This window comes from Myotis nattereri (assembly GCF_964212035.1).
Source record: "Myotis nattereri genome assembly, chromosome: 6".
Taxonomy (NCBI): domain Eukaryota; kingdom Metazoa; phylum Chordata; class Mammalia; order Chiroptera; family Vespertilionidae; genus Myotis; species Myotis nattereri.
In genome coordinates, this window is record NC_138081.1 from 96960126 (window position 1) to 96978262 (window position 18137).

The following is an 18137-nucleotide window of genomic DNA, read 5'->3' on the forward strand; positions in this document are numbered from 1 at the left end:
AGAGAGAGAGAGAGAGAGAGAGAGAGAGAGAATCCTGAGTGTGTGCGACAATGGCATCCCGGGTTTTCTTGCCACACAGCAAGTTCAGATGAAGGACAGAGGTGTCGTGCGCACAGTGGGGCGGGCAGCGTGCGCACAGTGGGGCGGGCAGCGTGCGCACAGTGGGGCGGGCAGCAGGCGGGCGGCCGGGCAGGTGTGGGACACGCCGGGCTGCTCGCTCAGGCTGCTGGGCGCGGGGCGGCGCGGGGCCCACGTACGAAGTACTTCTCGGGGTAGTCGCGGAGGTGCAGCAGGCTCTGCGAGACGGTCTTGCGGTCCTGCTCCCACTTGCGCGTGCAGAACACCATCTCGGTGAAGTACCACATCCAGCCGATGATGGGCACGTAGGCCAGCTCCTTCTTGGCCAGCACCTTGGAGCCCTGAAACCGAGGGCCAGGTCAGGGAGGGGAGCGGCTAGAGAAGGAGGCGTGGCCACTCGCCCCCAGGGCCGCAGGGGACAGCCCAGAGCACGGGGGGCACGGAGCCCCCGCCCGCCGTGGGCTGGAGGTCCAGGCTGTGCTGGCTGCCCGGGGAGCTGGGGGGGGGGGGGGCGCGTGTGGAGCAGGCCCAGGGACCGGCAGGAACCCTGAGGGCCTGGAGGCCACGGCCAAGGGTCCGCAGTGATCGCCCAGTCCCCGCTCGCTGAGCGCATCAGGAGCCGTGACCTCACTCCCCAGCCGGGCCGCCCTGCAGGGCCCACGCTGCCCACGCTCCCAGCCCGGGCCGGGCCGGAGTGAACCTGGGACCAGGTCCCGCGGGGCTGCGGAGTCAGCAGGACGGCCCGGCCCGAGGCCGCACCTCCAGGCGGGAGGCGCCTCTGAGGCTGGACCTCGGCGTCCGTCAGTCCCGGGTGCACCAGGTTCCGCTGTTCCTACAAACCCGCGAGGCGTCTGAGTGGGGACCCCCGGGAGGCTTGGAGGCGTGAGGCCTCACAGGCAGCCCGGGGTGTGGCCGGCGGCCTCCACGCTGGCCGGGGCCTGCCTGCGGGCACTCGCGCCGTGGGCGCACACGTGGCTCACACGCGTCCTCACACAGAATGAGGCCCGTCGGTAACCCGCGGCCGTGGGGTGGGCCCTGAGTGCTTCCTCCCTCTCCTGCCCTAGAGGGAGCCGGACGCCAGGACCAGGGACGCCAGGAGGGCCAGGTCTGAGGGCAGACGCACAGGTCCCCACAGGTCCGTGGGTGAGCCTGGGGGCAGCCCCCACGCCCGGTGAGCCGCGGGGTGAGGGGAGGCGGCCGGACTCAACGGTGAGACGCCTGCCAGGACCCGGGGCCGGGCCTGGAGTCAGGCCATGTTTGGGGCTTGCCCTACAGCCACTGATCAGGGATCCTGGTGGCTTCTCCCAAGATCTTAAAAAACAGCCCAGCGGCCCCGGGTCAACCAGCCACACCTCCTGGGGAAACACTGACAAAGCTACCGTGTGGAGTGCTCACCACTCACGGCCCCGCGCCCCTCAGAGGCCGGCGAACGGGATCTGCGGGGACCTTCTGGCCTCAGGCACGTTACTGGGGCAGAAGGACAGGCAAGCAGGCCGCTCAGCTTCCAACATCTGGACCCCCTGCACGCACATGGCGTTTGCTGGGCACTTCCCTGACCTGCTCCCAGAGCCCACAGGTCATCACACCGACAGGAGGGAGCAGTCGGTGTTTTCTCAGAGATCACGGCCGAGCCCTGGTCCCACCGTGAAATGCCAGGGGACAGACCGCCAGGCCCACGCGGCCCTGGGTGCTTACAGAAAAGCCCACGCCCAAGAGTGTCTGCAAATGCCAGTTGCTTCCTGGAAACCCCTCCCTCTCGGCCGCTCCCTTGGAGACGAAGAAGGCCGGTCAGGGGCCTCCACCTCCTCGGAAAGGAAAAGAAGTCCCCCCCACCCCCACCCCCACCCCGCAGAGAATCAGAGAATCACAGCCTCACATGCTAGTCCTACAGGAGGGGAGTCAGGTGATCTGTTTGAAGGTCACCTGAGACAGAGGCACTGCTGAGCCCCGAATAAAGGTGATGCCCAGGTTGCAGGCTCCATCCCTCGTGTGGGGCGTGCAGGAGGCAGCCGATCAATGGTTCTCTCATCATTGATGATTCTATTCTCTCTCCCTCTCCCTTCCTCTCTGACATCAATAAAAATATATTTTAAAAAGACTATGAAATGTTGCTATGCTGGTGTGGCTCAGTTGGTTGCGTGTTGTCCCGTGAAACAGGAGGTTGCTGGTTCGATTCCTGTTCAGGGCACATGCCCCGGTTCAGGCTTGATCCCCAGTGTGGGGTGTGTAGCAGGCAGCGGATTGACGTTTTTTTCTCTCTCTCTCAAATCAATAAAAACGTATTTTAAAAATAAAGAATATGAAGTGGCATCAAACCAGAGGACTTCAAGCCCAAATCCGCTGAGTGGCGGTGTGATCCTGAGCAGGAGATCTGAACTTCGCGTTGCAGAAAGGTGGGTGTGTCCTGCCTACTCGTGCCTGTGTCTGGAGGCTGAAATCAACAGCCTGTGATCCACGGCCTACCACAGTCACCACGGATCGATATTACAGGAGGAAGGGCCTCTTCGTTCAAAAGGAAAAACCTTCGGTTAAAAGCAGCGCCTCCAGCCGAACCCGTTAATGCTGCTGCAAATTCTGCACAACCGATAACCAAAGGCAAGTCAGGGTGCGACCGAGAGACATGTGTCAGGAAGGCAAGCGGGCGTCCAACTTACCCCCAGAACCCCGAAGCGCTCGGCCAGGCTCCAGCCGCAGAGAAAGTCGATCTCAAACTTGTGGTTCAGAACCACGATGGCGTTTTCCTTCCCGAACGTGGGGTAGGCCTGGGGGTCCGTGTAGATGACGCATTCCGTGCCCGACCACCACTCCAGCAGCATCACCAGCTCTGCAACAAACCACAAGGCAGACGCTGACCCCACGCACCTCTGCGGCCCAGGCCGCTCTGCGGGAGCCACTGCTGGGGCCAGGCTTCGGATCAGCCCCCGGACCCGTCCCCGGGAGGGCCCAGAAGCAGAAGGAAGAACGAGGATGCTCCAGGACAGTCTCCAGGGCAGGAGAGGAGCGTTGAAAAGACAAGGCACTTGCATGTCTTGATTAAGTTCCTTGGGAAAAATAAATCAGAAAGCCCAACCCCATCAGAATTCATGCCTGCTTACAGAGCTCCGAGAGGCAGCCTGAAATGATGTACGGAATTCTTAACACGCCAGGAGAGGACTGATGGGATCCTTATAAACGCCATCAGAGAACACGGAGCACCCAAGCTTTCTCCCGGCCCAGGCCAGGCCATGCCCCTGCGTCACACGCTCCCCAGGGCCCTTCGTAGCGCCTATCCCAGCCCGGGATGCAGCCTGAGAGTGTGTCCCTGCTGCCGACAATCCCAGCAGGCAGGGACTGTGCTGCATGGTCCCCTAACCCAGCTCAATTCCAGGACCCAGCATGGCGCTCTCAACACACCCGGGACCTACTGTGCGCAGGCGGGGACCTACTGTGTGCAGGCGTGATGCCAGGGACTGGGAGTGATAGCAGATGAAACATCAGGCTTCTACCCTTCTTGGGCTGCTGTGCAGGGACAGGAGACACCTGTCCCAGGACGGATGGGTGCTGAGTGTCAGACACATCCCAGCTGCAGCCCGGTGTGTCGCTCGCTGGCCGGAGACCTTCGGCCTGTTTCCCTGTCCCCTCCGCGTCCATCCTGGACTGTAAGTAGGGTCAGGAGGAGCTTGGAGAGATGCCGTGGGTGTTAGAGGGGGTTGTGCAGAGACGCTGCCTGCAGCAGGCGGCCACTGAGCAGCCGCCTGGGGTTCATAGCAGCGAAGGCTGTGGTCCCGAAGGGGCCGGGGAGGGTGGAAAGACAGACCCACAGAGGCACAGGGCGGCTTCTGCAGCAGAGGGAGGGGTGGCTTCCCAAAGAAGCCAGCGAGCTGTCCTTGCACCCACAGCACAGTGTGCCTTCTGGAAAGGCCTCTCTGGCTGAAGGGGTGTGTGTGTGGGTGGGGGGAGGGGGGGCGGTATAACGTGAAGATGGGAGGAGCTGCGCAGAAGCAGGGTGGTCCCTGGGGAGGCACTGCAGGGCCCTGGATGCAGGGATGTTACTGGGACCAGGAGACAGTGGAGGGCCTGGCTCCTCACTCATCTCAGTAGGCTGTGAGCGGCCCCCTCAACACAAGGTTTTAACTGTTTTTTTTTCACCAAATTTATACACACACAAGCACACACACACAGAGTCACACTGTCCGGAACTATGTAGAGCAGTGGTTCTCAACCTTCCTAATGCCGCGACCCTTTAATACAGCTCCTCATGTTGTGGTGACCCCCAACCATAAAATTATTTTCGTTGCTACTTCATAACTGTAATGTTGCTACTGTTGTGAATCGTAATGTAAATATCTGATATGCAGGATGTATTTTCATTGTTACAAGTTGAACATAATTAAAGCATAGTGATTAATCACAAAAACAACATGTAATTATACATGTGTTTTCCGATGTTCTTAGGTGACCCCTGTGAAGGGGTCGCGACCCACAGGTTGAGAACCGCTGATATAGAGGGAAAAGGTGAAATTCCTCCTGTGCCTTTGTCTCCTGTTCCTTAGGGAGCGCAGAACTACATTTCCCAGAATCCCCTGTGCTTGGTTCCGGGTAAGGGGGCCCGCAGGGACAATCCTGCGCTCAGGCGCACACGTGGTTGCGGATCCACCGCCTCGGGGGCAGCGGACTCACAGGTGCCCAGGCTTCGGCGGCCTTTCGATGCCTGTCCGCTCTCATGGACATTCCCGTGACCACAAAGGCAGGCAGGGCGGACACCCTAGGTTTTAACCCAGCCCCCCCCCCCCCCGCGCCGCCATTATATTCCGACCCAGACCCCAGAATGGACGTGTCAGCATTTGTTCAAAGCAGGACGGAGTTGCTGGGGACACAGGAGAGAGGGAGTGGCTGCCCCACTTCCCACACGAATGTGAAATCTCAGGGTTTAAAGGCGGCAGAGAGCACACCCACTGCGTCCGCCCCACATCAGATCTGGCGAGAACCTCACAGAAACCGGTTCCTCCCCTCCCCTCCCCTCCCCTCCCTGCAGCCCTGACCCCTAACTTACCAGCGCCCTCCACCCGCTCCAGCCCCAGCCCACACGGCGGCCAGGGCCCCTGCTGTCTCCCCAGAGCTGTGTGTGCAGTGAGCCCTTCCCAACAGACAAGACTTGTGCCCCACATCTCCCCGATACAACACAGCAAGTTTGAAACCCTTTGTCCCGTTGAAAAATGCTCAGCTTTTGCCCATGTGGCTGCTCCCTGAGGAGGAGGCCAGGAGCCAGCAGAGGGGTTCTCCCCGCTCAGCTCCCTGGCTGCTGCCTCCTTTGAGACTCCGGACGGTTCCCAGTTATTTCAGGTCAAGGCCTGGGAGGGCGTGTAGGCAGTCCCAGCTGCTGCTGCATTCCAGGGCAAGGAAGGACCAAACCCCGTGGCTGGAAGACCTGGCCTGATGTAGAGATTAGTCCTGGTGGCATCCTGCTGTGCTGGTTAGCTAAGAGCATTACACACAGCAAACACACATCAGCGAGCCGACCGAACACGGGTGGGGGCGGGAGAGGCACACCGACTCCTGTTTGTAGAGGAGGAGGGAACGGTAACATCAGCATCCCCTGAGCTCGCTCACCGCTGGGAGAGCAGCTGTCTATCCCCATTTTACAGATGAGGATGTGGTCACACTGAGGCTGCGGCGGCCCCTTCACTGGGAAGCGGGTGTGCTGGGCCCTGAACCCAGACAGGGGACACTTGAGCCCACAAGCAAGCTTCAAAGTTACAAAGACATGAAGAACCACAATTATATGGGGGGCGGGGGGGGGGGGCACTGGGAGGGAGGAGGGAGAAGAGGAATCACACAGGTGGACCCGAGCCCAGCCCCTCCCCTGGAAGACAAAGACACTCAAAGGTTTGTTGTAACTATTCAATGTGTAAACTATTCCAAGTGTTTAAACACGGGCCTGGCTTGGACCCAGCGCTTTTCTGCTCCCGACACGACTGCTGCTGCTAACATAGCTGTGACAGCACAAGAAAAGATTAAGGGACAGAGAGACACAGCCAAGAAAGAACTAAGAGACACCCTGGTGAGTCCACTTCTGGCCCCACCTCTTGTCCCCCCCAGGCCTGCCCTGTCCTCGCCCCGACTTCTCCAGGCGCAGCGTATGGGAAGCTGGGCTCCATTCTGGCCTGGGTCCCAGGGTTCACGCTTCCTCAACACCCAGCAAGATCTCAGACCACAGCACCCCTCCTTCCCACCAAACCTTCCCCCAAGTGTCGGCTCCTCACAGCGGACAGGACTGCGGACCCCGCTCCCTCTGGGCCCTGCGGGCAGGAGCGCCTGCGAGAACTCGGGTCAGGTGGGGAGACCAGGTTCCTGCAGAAAAGACCCCGAGGCCCTGCGTGTAAACACGTGCCAGCCGCCAGGCTCCCCAGCTGCAGAGATGCAACAAAGGAAAATGGTATTTTCATAATTAACTTTATCTGATTTTAATAATTACATGATCACATATATAATGATGTCATCTCTACCATAAGTATATATAATTATGTATTTAAAATAGCTTTTTATAATGTAACTTTCCACCCATAATTATTTAGGTTAAGAATTAAATCTCGTCCTCAAAACACTCCTAAATGCAACAATAGGAAGTTTCTGGCTCAGGAACACAGCCTCCGCCTGCACTGGTCCTGCACCTGCAGGCCGTCCCAGGCCCAAGCGCCCACCTGGCCCTCGGGCCGGCACAGAAATCGGAATAAGAACCGGACATCGGACACTTCGTGGCAGCTCTGCCCCCAGCTGGTGTCCCCAGGGCCGCCCCCAGGAGCCTGGGAGACACTGCCGGGCGTGGAGTTAAATAACCAGCTGCATCTCTACCGTCCCAGCGCTCATGCGGAGTCTGGGGATCCTGACTCAGACCCGCTGCCCGCTGGCCCCCACCTCGGGGATGTGGAGGCAGCCAGGCCATCCTTGGCTGGGGGGGGAGGGGTCCTCTGCGCCCGCCCAGACTGGCCAGGCCAAGCGCTTCTCACTTCTCCATACCCCACGCCCACCCAACCCCTCCAGGCCACGCCCACCTTCCGACCACGCCCGTCTTCCAGGCGCCTTACCAGCCCAGTTCCCTGAAATCTTAGATCCAAGGGCCGGTACACCGTCTTTTTCGCCTCCTGACTGCGCTGTGCGCACGCGGGCACTGGCCTGTCCTTTATTCTGGGCGCTTTCCCCTTACTTTACCGGCCCGCCTGTGCCTTTTGGCCACAACCTGGCTTTGGCGCTTTCTTTCTGACACCCAGTTGTAGGGCAACACTCCACCCACCAGAGTCCTCCCAGCGTCCCCACTCACATGCCCGGGTCGCCCGCCGACACTGAGCAGGGAGCCCAGGGCCCGACACGGGGACATCTGTGCAGTTACCATGTCATGGCCACCCGGGGACACGTCTACAAAGGCTCCTGGGGCCCGAGTGGGAGAGCGTGGAAAGCCCCCCTGTTCGCCTGGACTGGCCCCCCCATCAGCCCTCAGGACCAAGGGCCTCAGGAAGACAAGGGCCTGGTCAGCGTCAGAGAAGGAAGCCTGGGCGCTGCTGGCCCCAGAGACGGCGTTGGCCAAAGAGAGACACCATCTGGGCCTCACTGCGTCTCAGCTCCAGGCCCAGAGACGCGGCAACACCAGAGAAGCCGGCCTGGCGGCCTCAGGACCCGCCGCACTGACAGCTACCCCTTCCCCAGCGCTGACCGGCCAGCGACCACGGCCTGACCTGGATCCAGCTCCCGTGGCCCCATGATTAACGGTTTCCCCCTGTGAAACCACCCCTGCCTGGGCGTGGGCCCTTCCTAAAAGTCAGCCTAACTTTCTTCACTGCAAAACCCCGTCCGAGTCTTCGCGGGCTCTGACGCACGCTCGCAAATGGACCCCTTTAGTCCGGTAGCACCCAGAGGCTGGGCCCTGAACCTCGCCCCTACTGGGGATGTGCCTGCAACCAAGGTACATGCCCTTGACCAGAATCGAACCTGGGACCCTTCAGTCCCCAGGCTGATGCTCTATCCACTGAGCCAAACCAGTCAGGGCCCATTACATTTTTTAAATTTTATTTTTAAAGCAACATTAAGAAATTACTAGTCTCTTTAGGAACATTTAAAGCAAAGTTTAAAATCTACTTAATATAAATACTGGCTCTAACTTTTCATCTACTTAATGTCTTCTCTCATCTTCCCCTCATTGGAGTATAATTGTAATTCAAATTCATGGCTCGGAGAAATACATACAGTGTGAGTGTGAAAAGGATGGGAGCAGTAAGATGCTCACACACACACAACTCCCAGAGTAACTTTCAGGGCCAGGAAGGTGCAGGAGCAACGGTCCTGGGATTGTGTTTTTAAAAACCTTTTCTTGACATGAGACCTGGCTTCCTTCCCTCGGCCCCGAGCCCACGGGCGCTCCAGAACCAGACGGACATCTCCACCAGAGCGACTCTCACTTGTCGAGGGCGATGTACACGGTTTACTCTGCTCGACTTGGGATGAGCGAGGTCACCCGATGGGTCTGAAACTCCCCAACACCAGCTGGTTCAAGCGCAACTTCTTACTCGTGTTTCCCACGAGGTAACACCCTGTGCCCCTTGGGTTGCCGGAGAGAATACGAAGGGCTGGGTGGCCTCTGAATGTCAGATAAACTGCAAATCATTCCTTGGCCCAAGTCCGCCTCACCCGGCACCAAGTGAAAGGCTCGCTAAAGCAGGCACGTGCATTTCTGACACGCACCTCCCCAAAGTCTACTGGCTGCTGGTGTGAAATCCAATGTAACTGGGAGCCTGGATTTGTGTTGGCGGAGCCTGGCAGTCTGAGCCCTCATGGACTGGCCGTCGCCATGGCAACAGACACTGCTGTGGCTCTGGGAAGGCAGCGGGAAGGGGAAGGGCCGGGCTCTGAGTCAGGGCTGAGCAGCAGCGGGGACAGGTCTGCGGGTCCCTCGGACAGTCACCGCCTGTGACCCCGACAGCCGCCTGGAGGACGGGCGCTCCCCCCCCAATCCGCAGATGACCAAACGGAAGCGAGTGGCTCTCCCACGGTCACTCCGACCCCGCGAGCAGGTTTACAGGCTGAGCCGCCGCCACCTGGAATGTGTTGTTGGCGTCCCTGCTCTGTGCCCTGCCAGCCTCATGAACGTGCAGGGCGCGTGTCTCAGAACCCTGGCAAAGGTTCAGGAACAGGCCCGTGCCTCAGCTACATCCCAGTCTTTCTTTTAATATATTTTCATGGATTTCAGAGAGGGAGAGGGAGAGAGAGAGACAGAAACATCAATGATCAGAGACAATCATTGATCGGCTGCCTCCTGCACACCCCTTACTGGGGATCGATCCTGCAACCAGGCATGCGCCCTGAACCAGAATCAAACCTGGGACCCTTCAGTCCGCAGGCTGACGCTCTATCCACTGAGCCAGACCGGCTGGGGCATATCTCACTCTTTCAAAGGCCCCTGGGAAGCCATCTTCCTGGGGTTTGCTGAGCTTCCTCGGATCAGGAGTGAAGCCAGTGAGTGGGCGCAGGACTGGTCACTGAACCCCAAAGGCTTGGCAGCTGGAAGCACCGAGGCCAAGAATGCGAGGCCCTGGCACCTGTGCGGCGTCCTCGGTAATCCCTGCACAGCTAACTGCTGTGCCTGAGGCGGACGCAGGGGCTGGGAGCCCAGCGCTGGTGCAGGGTGGCAGTGGGCACGTGGGGAGGCGGCTGGCCCCGGCGGGGGGAGGGGCAGTGGAAGGGTACGAATGCATTTCTACCCTGCACACTGATGCAGAAGAGTTTTGTGTTACTAATTCCTAATTTTAAAAGCGGGTAAGTAGCCCTAGCCGGTCTGGCTCAGTGGATAGAGCGCCGGCCTGTGGACTGAAGGGTCCCAGGTTCAATTCCAGGTTACAGGCTGGATCCCCAGTAGGAGGTGAGCAGGAAGGAGCCGATCAATGGTTCTCTCTCACATTGATGGGGGGTGGCTTGGGGTGGCAAGGAGCCTGACCCTGTGCATGTCTAACTCATGGGGCGATGCTGGGGCTGACTTCAGGACAGTATACACAGGGAGGAGGGAGGCTGACAGGTGACAGAAGGCAGGGCGGCCGGGATGGGAAGGGTGGAGGGAGGAACGCCGTGGGTGAGGCCCCAGGTTTCACAGGCACTTCACACCCCAGACCCCGTGCTGCCGACACTGTCCACGGAGGGTGCAGACCAGGGGCGGGCAGACTTTCTGACCCGAGGGCCACAATGGGTTCTTAAACTGGACCGGAGGCCGGAACAGAAGCATGGATGGAGTGTTTGTGTGAACTAATATACATTCAAAGTAAACATCATTACATAAAAGGGTACGGTCTTTTTTTTCAATAGTTTTATTCATTTCAAACGGGCCGTAGTTTGCCCACGGCTGGTGCAGACAGACGCCGAGGGTAAGGACAGACAGACGCCCAGGATGCGGACAGACGCCAAGGGCTGCAGAGAAAGCACCTGCTCTCTTTGGCGGAAGGACTTGGGGGCGGGGATGGGGGGCCTAGACAGACAGACAACTTTCAGACATGAAGGGCCGACTCCCGCCCCACCCCGCTCCCTGTCAGCAGAAGCTGGTGAGGACACACCCTCGGCTGCAGGGAGGCACCAGCCTGCCCTCCCCACTGGACGGGTCTGAGAGGACTGACTGGGGAGCTGGCACTGCCACCGACCCAGTGGCCATGGGCCACTCCCTGTGACAAGGCGCCGGCCTCCCAGCTGCGGTGGGCAGTGAGGGCCTGGGGGGGGGGTGCCACCCATGCCCAGCAGTGACGAGGCACCGCCCTCCACCCTCGGCCTCACAGAAAACCTGCTAACACGGGGGTAATGGGATCCCGAGACACCTGGGCCCCCGACTCACAAGACGAACCGGGAAACGAGTGCGCACCGGGGCGGGGGGCGGGGCGGGGGTGCAAGGGGGGGGCACTGCAGTGAGCGAGGACCGGCCCCGGGCCGCCTGACGGGGGCCGAGGTACCACCAGCACCGCCCCACCCGCCTGACAGCAGACACACCTGCCGGTGATGACGTAGAGCCTCAGCCAACAGACAGGGGGTTCGGGGCGGATGGGGAGCCGGGGACTCGGACGCAAAGGCAGGACGAGAGAAACCGCCGCCTGAACGAGAGGAGGCGGCGGGAGCCGCACAACAGACACCAGGGTGCGGACAGACACCCAGGGTGCGGACGGACACCCAGGGTGCGGACGGACACCAGGGTGCGGACGGACACCCAGGGTGCGGACGGACACCAGGGTGTGGACGGACACCCAGGGTGCGGACGGACACCAGGGTGTGGACGGACACCCAGGGTGCGGACAGACACCAGGGTGCGGACGGACACCCAGGGTGCGGACGGACACCAGGGTGTGGACGGACACCCAGGGTGCGGACGGACACCAGGGTGCGGACGGACACCAGGGTGCGGACGGACACCCAGGGTGCGGACGGACACCCAGGGTGTGGTGCAGCAGCCCGGACCCCGCGCCCAGCACACGAAGCCATTCCAGCCTGTCCCCCCCTCCCCCCGGGCAGCCGTGAACGCAGGTCCTGGTTGCCCAGCACATCCTGCGGGCGGAGGTGCGGCTCCTCTGCAGACCGGGAGCCATCAGCGAGCCTGGAACCCCTGCGGGCGGAGCGGCCAACGCGCCTCTTGCTGCTGGATCGCGGCCGTGGACCGCCACGCAGGGCGGCGCCTCCTGGCCCGGGCGCTGGCTGTGCCCATCGGCTCCTCGCACGGCCGGTGTGGCCAGCTGCCAGGTTTCTTCCTTCCCATGGCCATTCTGGCACCAGGCCGCGCCGGGCCGTGCGGGGACCCGGCCAACACCTCCAGTGGGACGAGGCGACGGCTCGGCCCGCTGACACGCGTGTGAACTCCACACAGGAGCCCTGGAACCCACTCACGTCCAGGGCTGGGGGGGAGGGGGGTGGAGAGGTGACCATAACAACCAACGTGGACTTTACTAGCAGATAAGTCAGTGCGTTAGAAAGTGATCGTCCGCTGGTCAAAAGAGAGGGTAGAGACTGAAGGGGCGGGAGAGGGCGGGGTCGAAGGTGGGGCACGGGAGGTGGAGAGTCACCGAGAGCAAAGATGGGGACCCACTGGGAGAGTGGGGAGCCTCGCAGCAGGGGTGAGGGGCAGGCATGGACCTGAGCACGGGTTGAGGGTGACAGAGCCAGTCTGCGCCTTGGTCGGGGGCTGCGGGCTGGGACCTGGATTTCTCGTCCAGGGGTGCCCTGAGGGTTCCCCTCTTCTGAACCGGACAAGAGGGAGAGGAACGAGAATGGAGCCCACTCATCGCTTCCTGGCTGTACCCTCGCCCCCTCCCAACCCCAGTCGTTTGTTCACTGTGAACTGGGTTCCAATTCGAGTAAGAAACTGCCAGAATCAGTTGCAAAACAGATCTTCTGACAACTAAGCAGTTAATAGCTCAGCCGCTCTCTGCGTGTGAACACCAGCCACACACGCCAGCAAACACCCTCCCTGGCCTAGAGTGGACTCCTCGAGATTCAGACAAATCCCTGGAGGTGCCCCGGGGCAGCCCTCACACGCGTCCAGGGATTTCATCTCTGTGGCTCTGGTGACTTCCCGCCCTTCTGCCCTGAACTCCTCTGTCCTCAGCAGCTGGGTGCCCCCCCGCCCCCCGCGCACACACACACACACACACACACACACACTGCTGTACACAAATGGACACACACACGTCAACAGTGTCAGCATCTGCAGATTTAAGGGCTTTTTTCCCCCCAACTCTCAAAAACTCAAGACAAAATCCAGTAAGGTGTACAACAACTCCTATCGTCACTGGCCACATCTGAGATCGCTTAAACCAACACTGACAAAAAGCGCTAGCCATGGGCACCGTGGCTGCGGAGTTCATCTCTTAGACTTTCACGATTCATAGCTACAGCGAGAAAACAAACAAACAAACAAACGAGAAAAGCTGGAAAATAATTCTATGTGCTCCACACGAACCTACTTGGTGCTGACAGGTCAGGTAAAGAATGCTTTGCCAGACGTTACAATAGGATCAAATAGTAAGTAGAATCCCACCAATTGATACTTTGTAACAATTCAGAGGCCGGGATGAAATGTGTGGCGGCCCCACAGCAAGAATTAATCATCAGACGAAACGCTGTCATCAGAGCCGCCCCTGGGGACACAAGCGAAGGCCACTGCATCACCCCGTGGCCTCGGTGCCCTTTCCTGGGAGACACACATCCCCCCACCCCACCCCCGCATCGCCTAGGAAACGGAGATGCACGCCGATGGAGATGATGGGCAGCCCATCCATCAGCTTGAAGCCTGGTGATGAGGCCAAGGAGAGGCATTCCTCATCCAGGTGGAAATCTACCCTGAGCTGAGCTCCCTCCCCCGGAGGCCGCTGAGCGGAAGGCGCGGAGGGTGGGGAAAGCCGCTGAGGGGAGACTGGGGTGCCAGTGCCTGCGGGGACATGCGGTTCAGTGAACATTCACTGAGAACGATGCCTGGGGCTGAGTGGAATCCAAGGGCCTTGCACTGTTGCACTGTTGGAATGTGCTTTTCATGATGTTGGGGTGCCGGTGAGGAGGCACCAGGGGGCTCCAAACACCCCCCCCACACAGGATGGAAGCCTTTGCCAGCACCTGCCTGGGTGGAGGCCCAGCCAGGCCTGTGCTAACCCAACACGAAGGTGCCTGCTGCCTCCGACCTGTCCTGTCGCTAATCCGCCTCTGGCTGGAGAAATGGGAGCAGAATCTGGTCCTGTCGGTTAGAGAGGGGGGCTGGGCTGCTGGGACCCACGGCACAGGAACAGCCACACACCCACGGGCATCCCAGTGCGGCCGGAGGGACAACCACTCGACGTGGCACATGAAGCTTCCAGTGGGAAATGACTCACACCCTGGCCCCTGACGGGGATGACGGTTCGGCCTGCTGCCTCCCTCCCCTCCTGTGCCAGCCACGCCCCCCCGCGCCCCCCCGCTCAGCTGCGCCCCTCTCCCCGCTCCCCCCCCACCCCCCGCCAGGCCACAATGGCCCACTTGGAACGCCCCGGTCAGGGCAAGGCCAACTGCCCGCTCCCGGCGAGGCCCCTGCTCCCACGTGGCCTGTTCCTGGTAGTGGTGGCCTCATGCTTCCATTCATCCGGCCGTTAGAGAGAGGGCGCCCGCTCCCCGGGACAGAGCTGGCTGCTGGCTGCAGAGGGTGGCCCTGATGAAACGGCGCTGCCCGGGGAGTTTGTGTTCCTGGCAGAGACCGATGCCAGGGCGCAGGGAGGGAGGGGAGAGCTCTGCGGGGTTGGAGCGGCTTTATACACGGCGAAGGCCCATCGTCACGGACATCGGGTCCCCAGCACAGCCCATCAGAGGTCCACGCTGTGCACTCATCCCCTGAAGGGACGGTCCCCTCTTCATTCCACGAAAATGACCGTAAGCCTCACTCCCATTGTCTGGACACGGGGACAGGCGTTCCCACGTTCCCACCCTGCCCGCGATGCCGTGGCTGGCTGGCTGCCACCCACGTGATTACGGGGGAGCACAACAGTGACCTCCAGCCCAGCCGCGTGGCTCAGCGGCTGAGGATCGACCTATGAACCAGGAGGTCACAGTTGAATTCCCGCTCAGGGCACATGCCGGGTTGTGGGCTCGATCCCCAGCAGGGGGCAGGCAGGAGGCAGTCGATCAATGATTCTCTCTCATCATTGATGTTTCCATCTCTCTCCCTCTCCCTTCCCCTCTGAAGTCAATAACAACATTTTAAGAAAAAGAAAATGACCTCCAAATGCAACGCCGGCCAGACACACCCACCCTCTAACTAATGGTCCCCAATGGGGGGCGATGTGATGTTTAAGGGGGCGATTCGAGAATGAGTTATGGCTCCAGCAGCCTCATATACAGCATATAAATATATATTGTGACACGCTTATGCATTTCGGTTCTCTATTCTATGTTTTGAAACTTTATTTCCTATTTTTCATATCACTTCCTATTATTATTTTAACAATTTCTTCCTCAGGACTTCAACTGTCCTTCCGTTCTTTTATTTTTCTCTCTCATGGACGCCATGTCCTTTGGAAGCTTGTTTAGGCCAAGTTAGCGGCCTGTTAGGCGTCCTCCCCGTGAAGAGGAGCTCACTTTTTGAATAAGAATTGTATGTCGGGGGGGGGGGGGGGGGTCAGGATTTTGGAGACGCTTACAGGGCGTGGCCACAAACAGGCTGGAACCACTGCTCTGAACAAAACCTCCCGGAGAAATTACTGTTGACTCGATACCAACTGCTCCTTCTTTCCACTGAGAACCAGCAGCCACGGAGGCCACACTGACACACGGGTGCTCAGCTGTGGCGTTCACTCAGAGGGCGTGCAAGCCAACAGGTCGCCTTACAGTCTGTCACAAACTCCCCCTGCCCCCCAGTACCCACTGCCTGCTCTCCGAACCCACAGGCCACATGGTCGCCAGGCGGGCCTCCTGGCAGACTCCGGTTCCTGACCTTCTGGCCAATCCAAGTGCTCGTTTTCTTTCCCAAAGTCTGTATCCTGTGGTTTCAGCACAGCCTCTCATCTCCCTCCCTCGGCCCCTCTCCCTCCGGCGGAAGCAAGCCTCGGGCCCTGTCTGTCTGTCTGTCTCTCTCTGAAACAAGCCGGTGTCCTCCTGCCCAACTGCGGGCCACCTCACAGCAGGCCCCGTGCCCGCTCCCAGCCCGGACGGCGGGCGCCCGGCTTCCTGCCTCCCTGACCTTTCTCACATGGAGTCTTCTTTTTCTTGATTTCAGGGAGGAAGGGAGAGGGAGAGAGAAACACCAGTGATGAGAGAGACTCATGGACCGGCTGCCACCTGCACGGGCAGGAGGGATTGAGCCCAAACCCGGGCGTGCGCCACACCTGGCCCCGTGCAGCCACAGCGGCCACCTGCGCGTTCAGAGCGACTGCCATTGACTCCCTCGGTGACAGACGGCAGAGCGGAGCCTCGGCCGCCGAGCGGGCAGGCCCGGCGGGAAGCCAGCGCCGCAGCCAGACGCAGCTTCCTCACGGGGACACCGGGCCCCACACGGGACCCGACACCCTGACACCCCGACACCCCGACACCCCGGTCAACGCCACGGGGAGCCGCTGCCTGGAGCTGCCCGGGTGAGAAGGGTCACCCCCTCCGGCTCCGGATGCAGCTGCGGAGCTGAGGGGAGGGGAGGGGAGGGGAGGCACCAAGGCCCCGCTGGGGTTTGCTTCCTTCAGAACCAGCTGGGGCCTGGGGCAGACTGCCCTCCCCCCCTGCCTGTCTCTGGCCTGGGCGGCCGAGAAGGAACACCTCACAGCGTGCGTCACCCTCGGTCCCGCTGGACCCGAGAGAACCTGTGCACAGGGAAGGGGACATCTGTGCGGTCTGTACCTTCTGCTTCGGAGCGTGGCTCTGCGGAACCTGGCTTCCCTCGCTCCAAAGGTGCTACCTGAGTTCTAGCTCCCGCGTCCAACACCCAAACCCCGGGCGAAGGCGGAGGCCCTCAAATGCATTTCACAATGGATGAGAGAGAGAGAGAGAGAGAGAGAGAGAGAGAATTTTTGTTCCACTTATTGATGCATTCACGGTTGATTCTTGTACGTGCCCTGACCGAGGATCGAACCTACAACCTTGTGTATCAGGCCGATGCTCTAACCAACTGGGCTACCCGGCCAGGGCCCAAATGTTTTTTGATTATTTAAATAAATAAAAAAATATATGCACCTTTAGCACATGCAAATTTTGCACACATAAAAATTTGTTTTATGTAACTTATAAACTATATCCGGTGTCCTTTATCGCACCATCTGTGTGATAAAAGAAACATAAATGAGAACCTCACCTTCCGATACCCTACCGGCCCCTCTCGTTTGCCTCCGGGGCACCCCCCCCCCCCACCCCCCGGCTCTGAAGACCACAATTGTCTTAGGAAGTCACAAGACACCAAAGTCAAACTTATAACCTGACTTGAAAGTCGTAACTCAAGTCACAGGTGAAATTTAATGCTTAAAAAAACAAATGGGCACCTTGGCTGAGAAGTAATTTATTTATAAACCTTGCCAACAGCTAAGATGCCCTGTGCAAGGCAGGTCCCCCTCAGACAGCGTTCCCTAAGCCCGCTGCGGCTTCGCTGCGCCCACAGCACTTGAAGGTCAGTGGTTAAGCTCCCTTGTCAACGATAAGGCCCTTCCTTGTATGAAGGATCCCACATATTCCTTCGACTAGGAGTCAAGCATTTACTTGCATCTGTATATACACAGGGATTTAAGAAGCACAAACCGGTTCTTATTCACAACAAACAAGCAGGTTGTGCCACACCTGTTACTCTCGTCACAGACGTTTACAAGGCCCAGCGCCCTACCTGTCACTCTCACTGAATCAGCTGCAATTGATGAGGCCGCGTGGACACGAGTGCGCTTCCCCCCCCAGGCCCGCCCGCCACACGGCCAGCACATCTCTGTGATCAGACCTCAATCCCAGGACTTTTATCCCCTAAACACACAACAAAGTGTGGGCACAAAGGCGAATTTGTTTTTGGGGGTTTGTGCGTGTGCGTGTGCGTGTGTATGTGTGTGTGTGTGTGTGTTTTAAATATATACATTTTTATTGATTTCAGAGAGGAAGGGAGAGGGAGATAGAGAAACATCAATGAGAGAGAATCGTTGACTGGCTGCCACCTGCACACCTCCTCCTGGGGATCAAGCCCTGACCAGGAATTGAACCCATGACCTCCTGGTTCATAGATTGACGCTCAACCACTGAGCCACACCGGCTGGGCCAAAGGGTGAATTTGTAACAAGCTTCGTGTGGAAGAGGCCGCAAAGAAAATGCCAGATTCTAATTAAATCGCTGCTAATCTTCCTGGTATTTCATATATATATATGTGCATATATATATATATATATTTTTAATTGATTTCAGAGAAGAAGGGAGAGAGAGAGAGAGAGAGAGAGAGATCAATGATGAGAGAGAATCATTGATTGGCTGCCTCCTGCATGCCTCCCACTGGGGATCGAGCCCACAACCCGGACATGTGCCCTGACCAGGAACCAGACCATGACCTCCTCGTTCATAGGTCAACGCTTAACCACTGAGCCATGCTGGCCGGGCCAATG

General features: G+C 59.3%; 1 protein-coding gene across 2 annotated transcripts in view; it reads right to left on the minus strand.

Annotated features, from left to right (window-relative positions):
* Positions 1-18137, minus strand: part of AGPAT4 (1-acylglycerol-3-phosphate O-acyltransferase 4) — a 54819-nt gene that overhangs the window by 10435 nt on the left and 26247 nt on the right. For both annotated transcript variants that reach the window (XM_081094586.1, XM_081094587.1), the window contains exons 3-4: positions 2733-2902; positions 258-419 (exon numbers count right to left, since the gene is read on the minus strand). In XM_081094586.1, coding sequence (XP_080950712.1) covers positions 258-419; positions 2733-2902 — 332 coding nt within the window. The remainder of the gene's footprint in view (positions 1-257; positions 420-2732; positions 2903-18137) is intronic.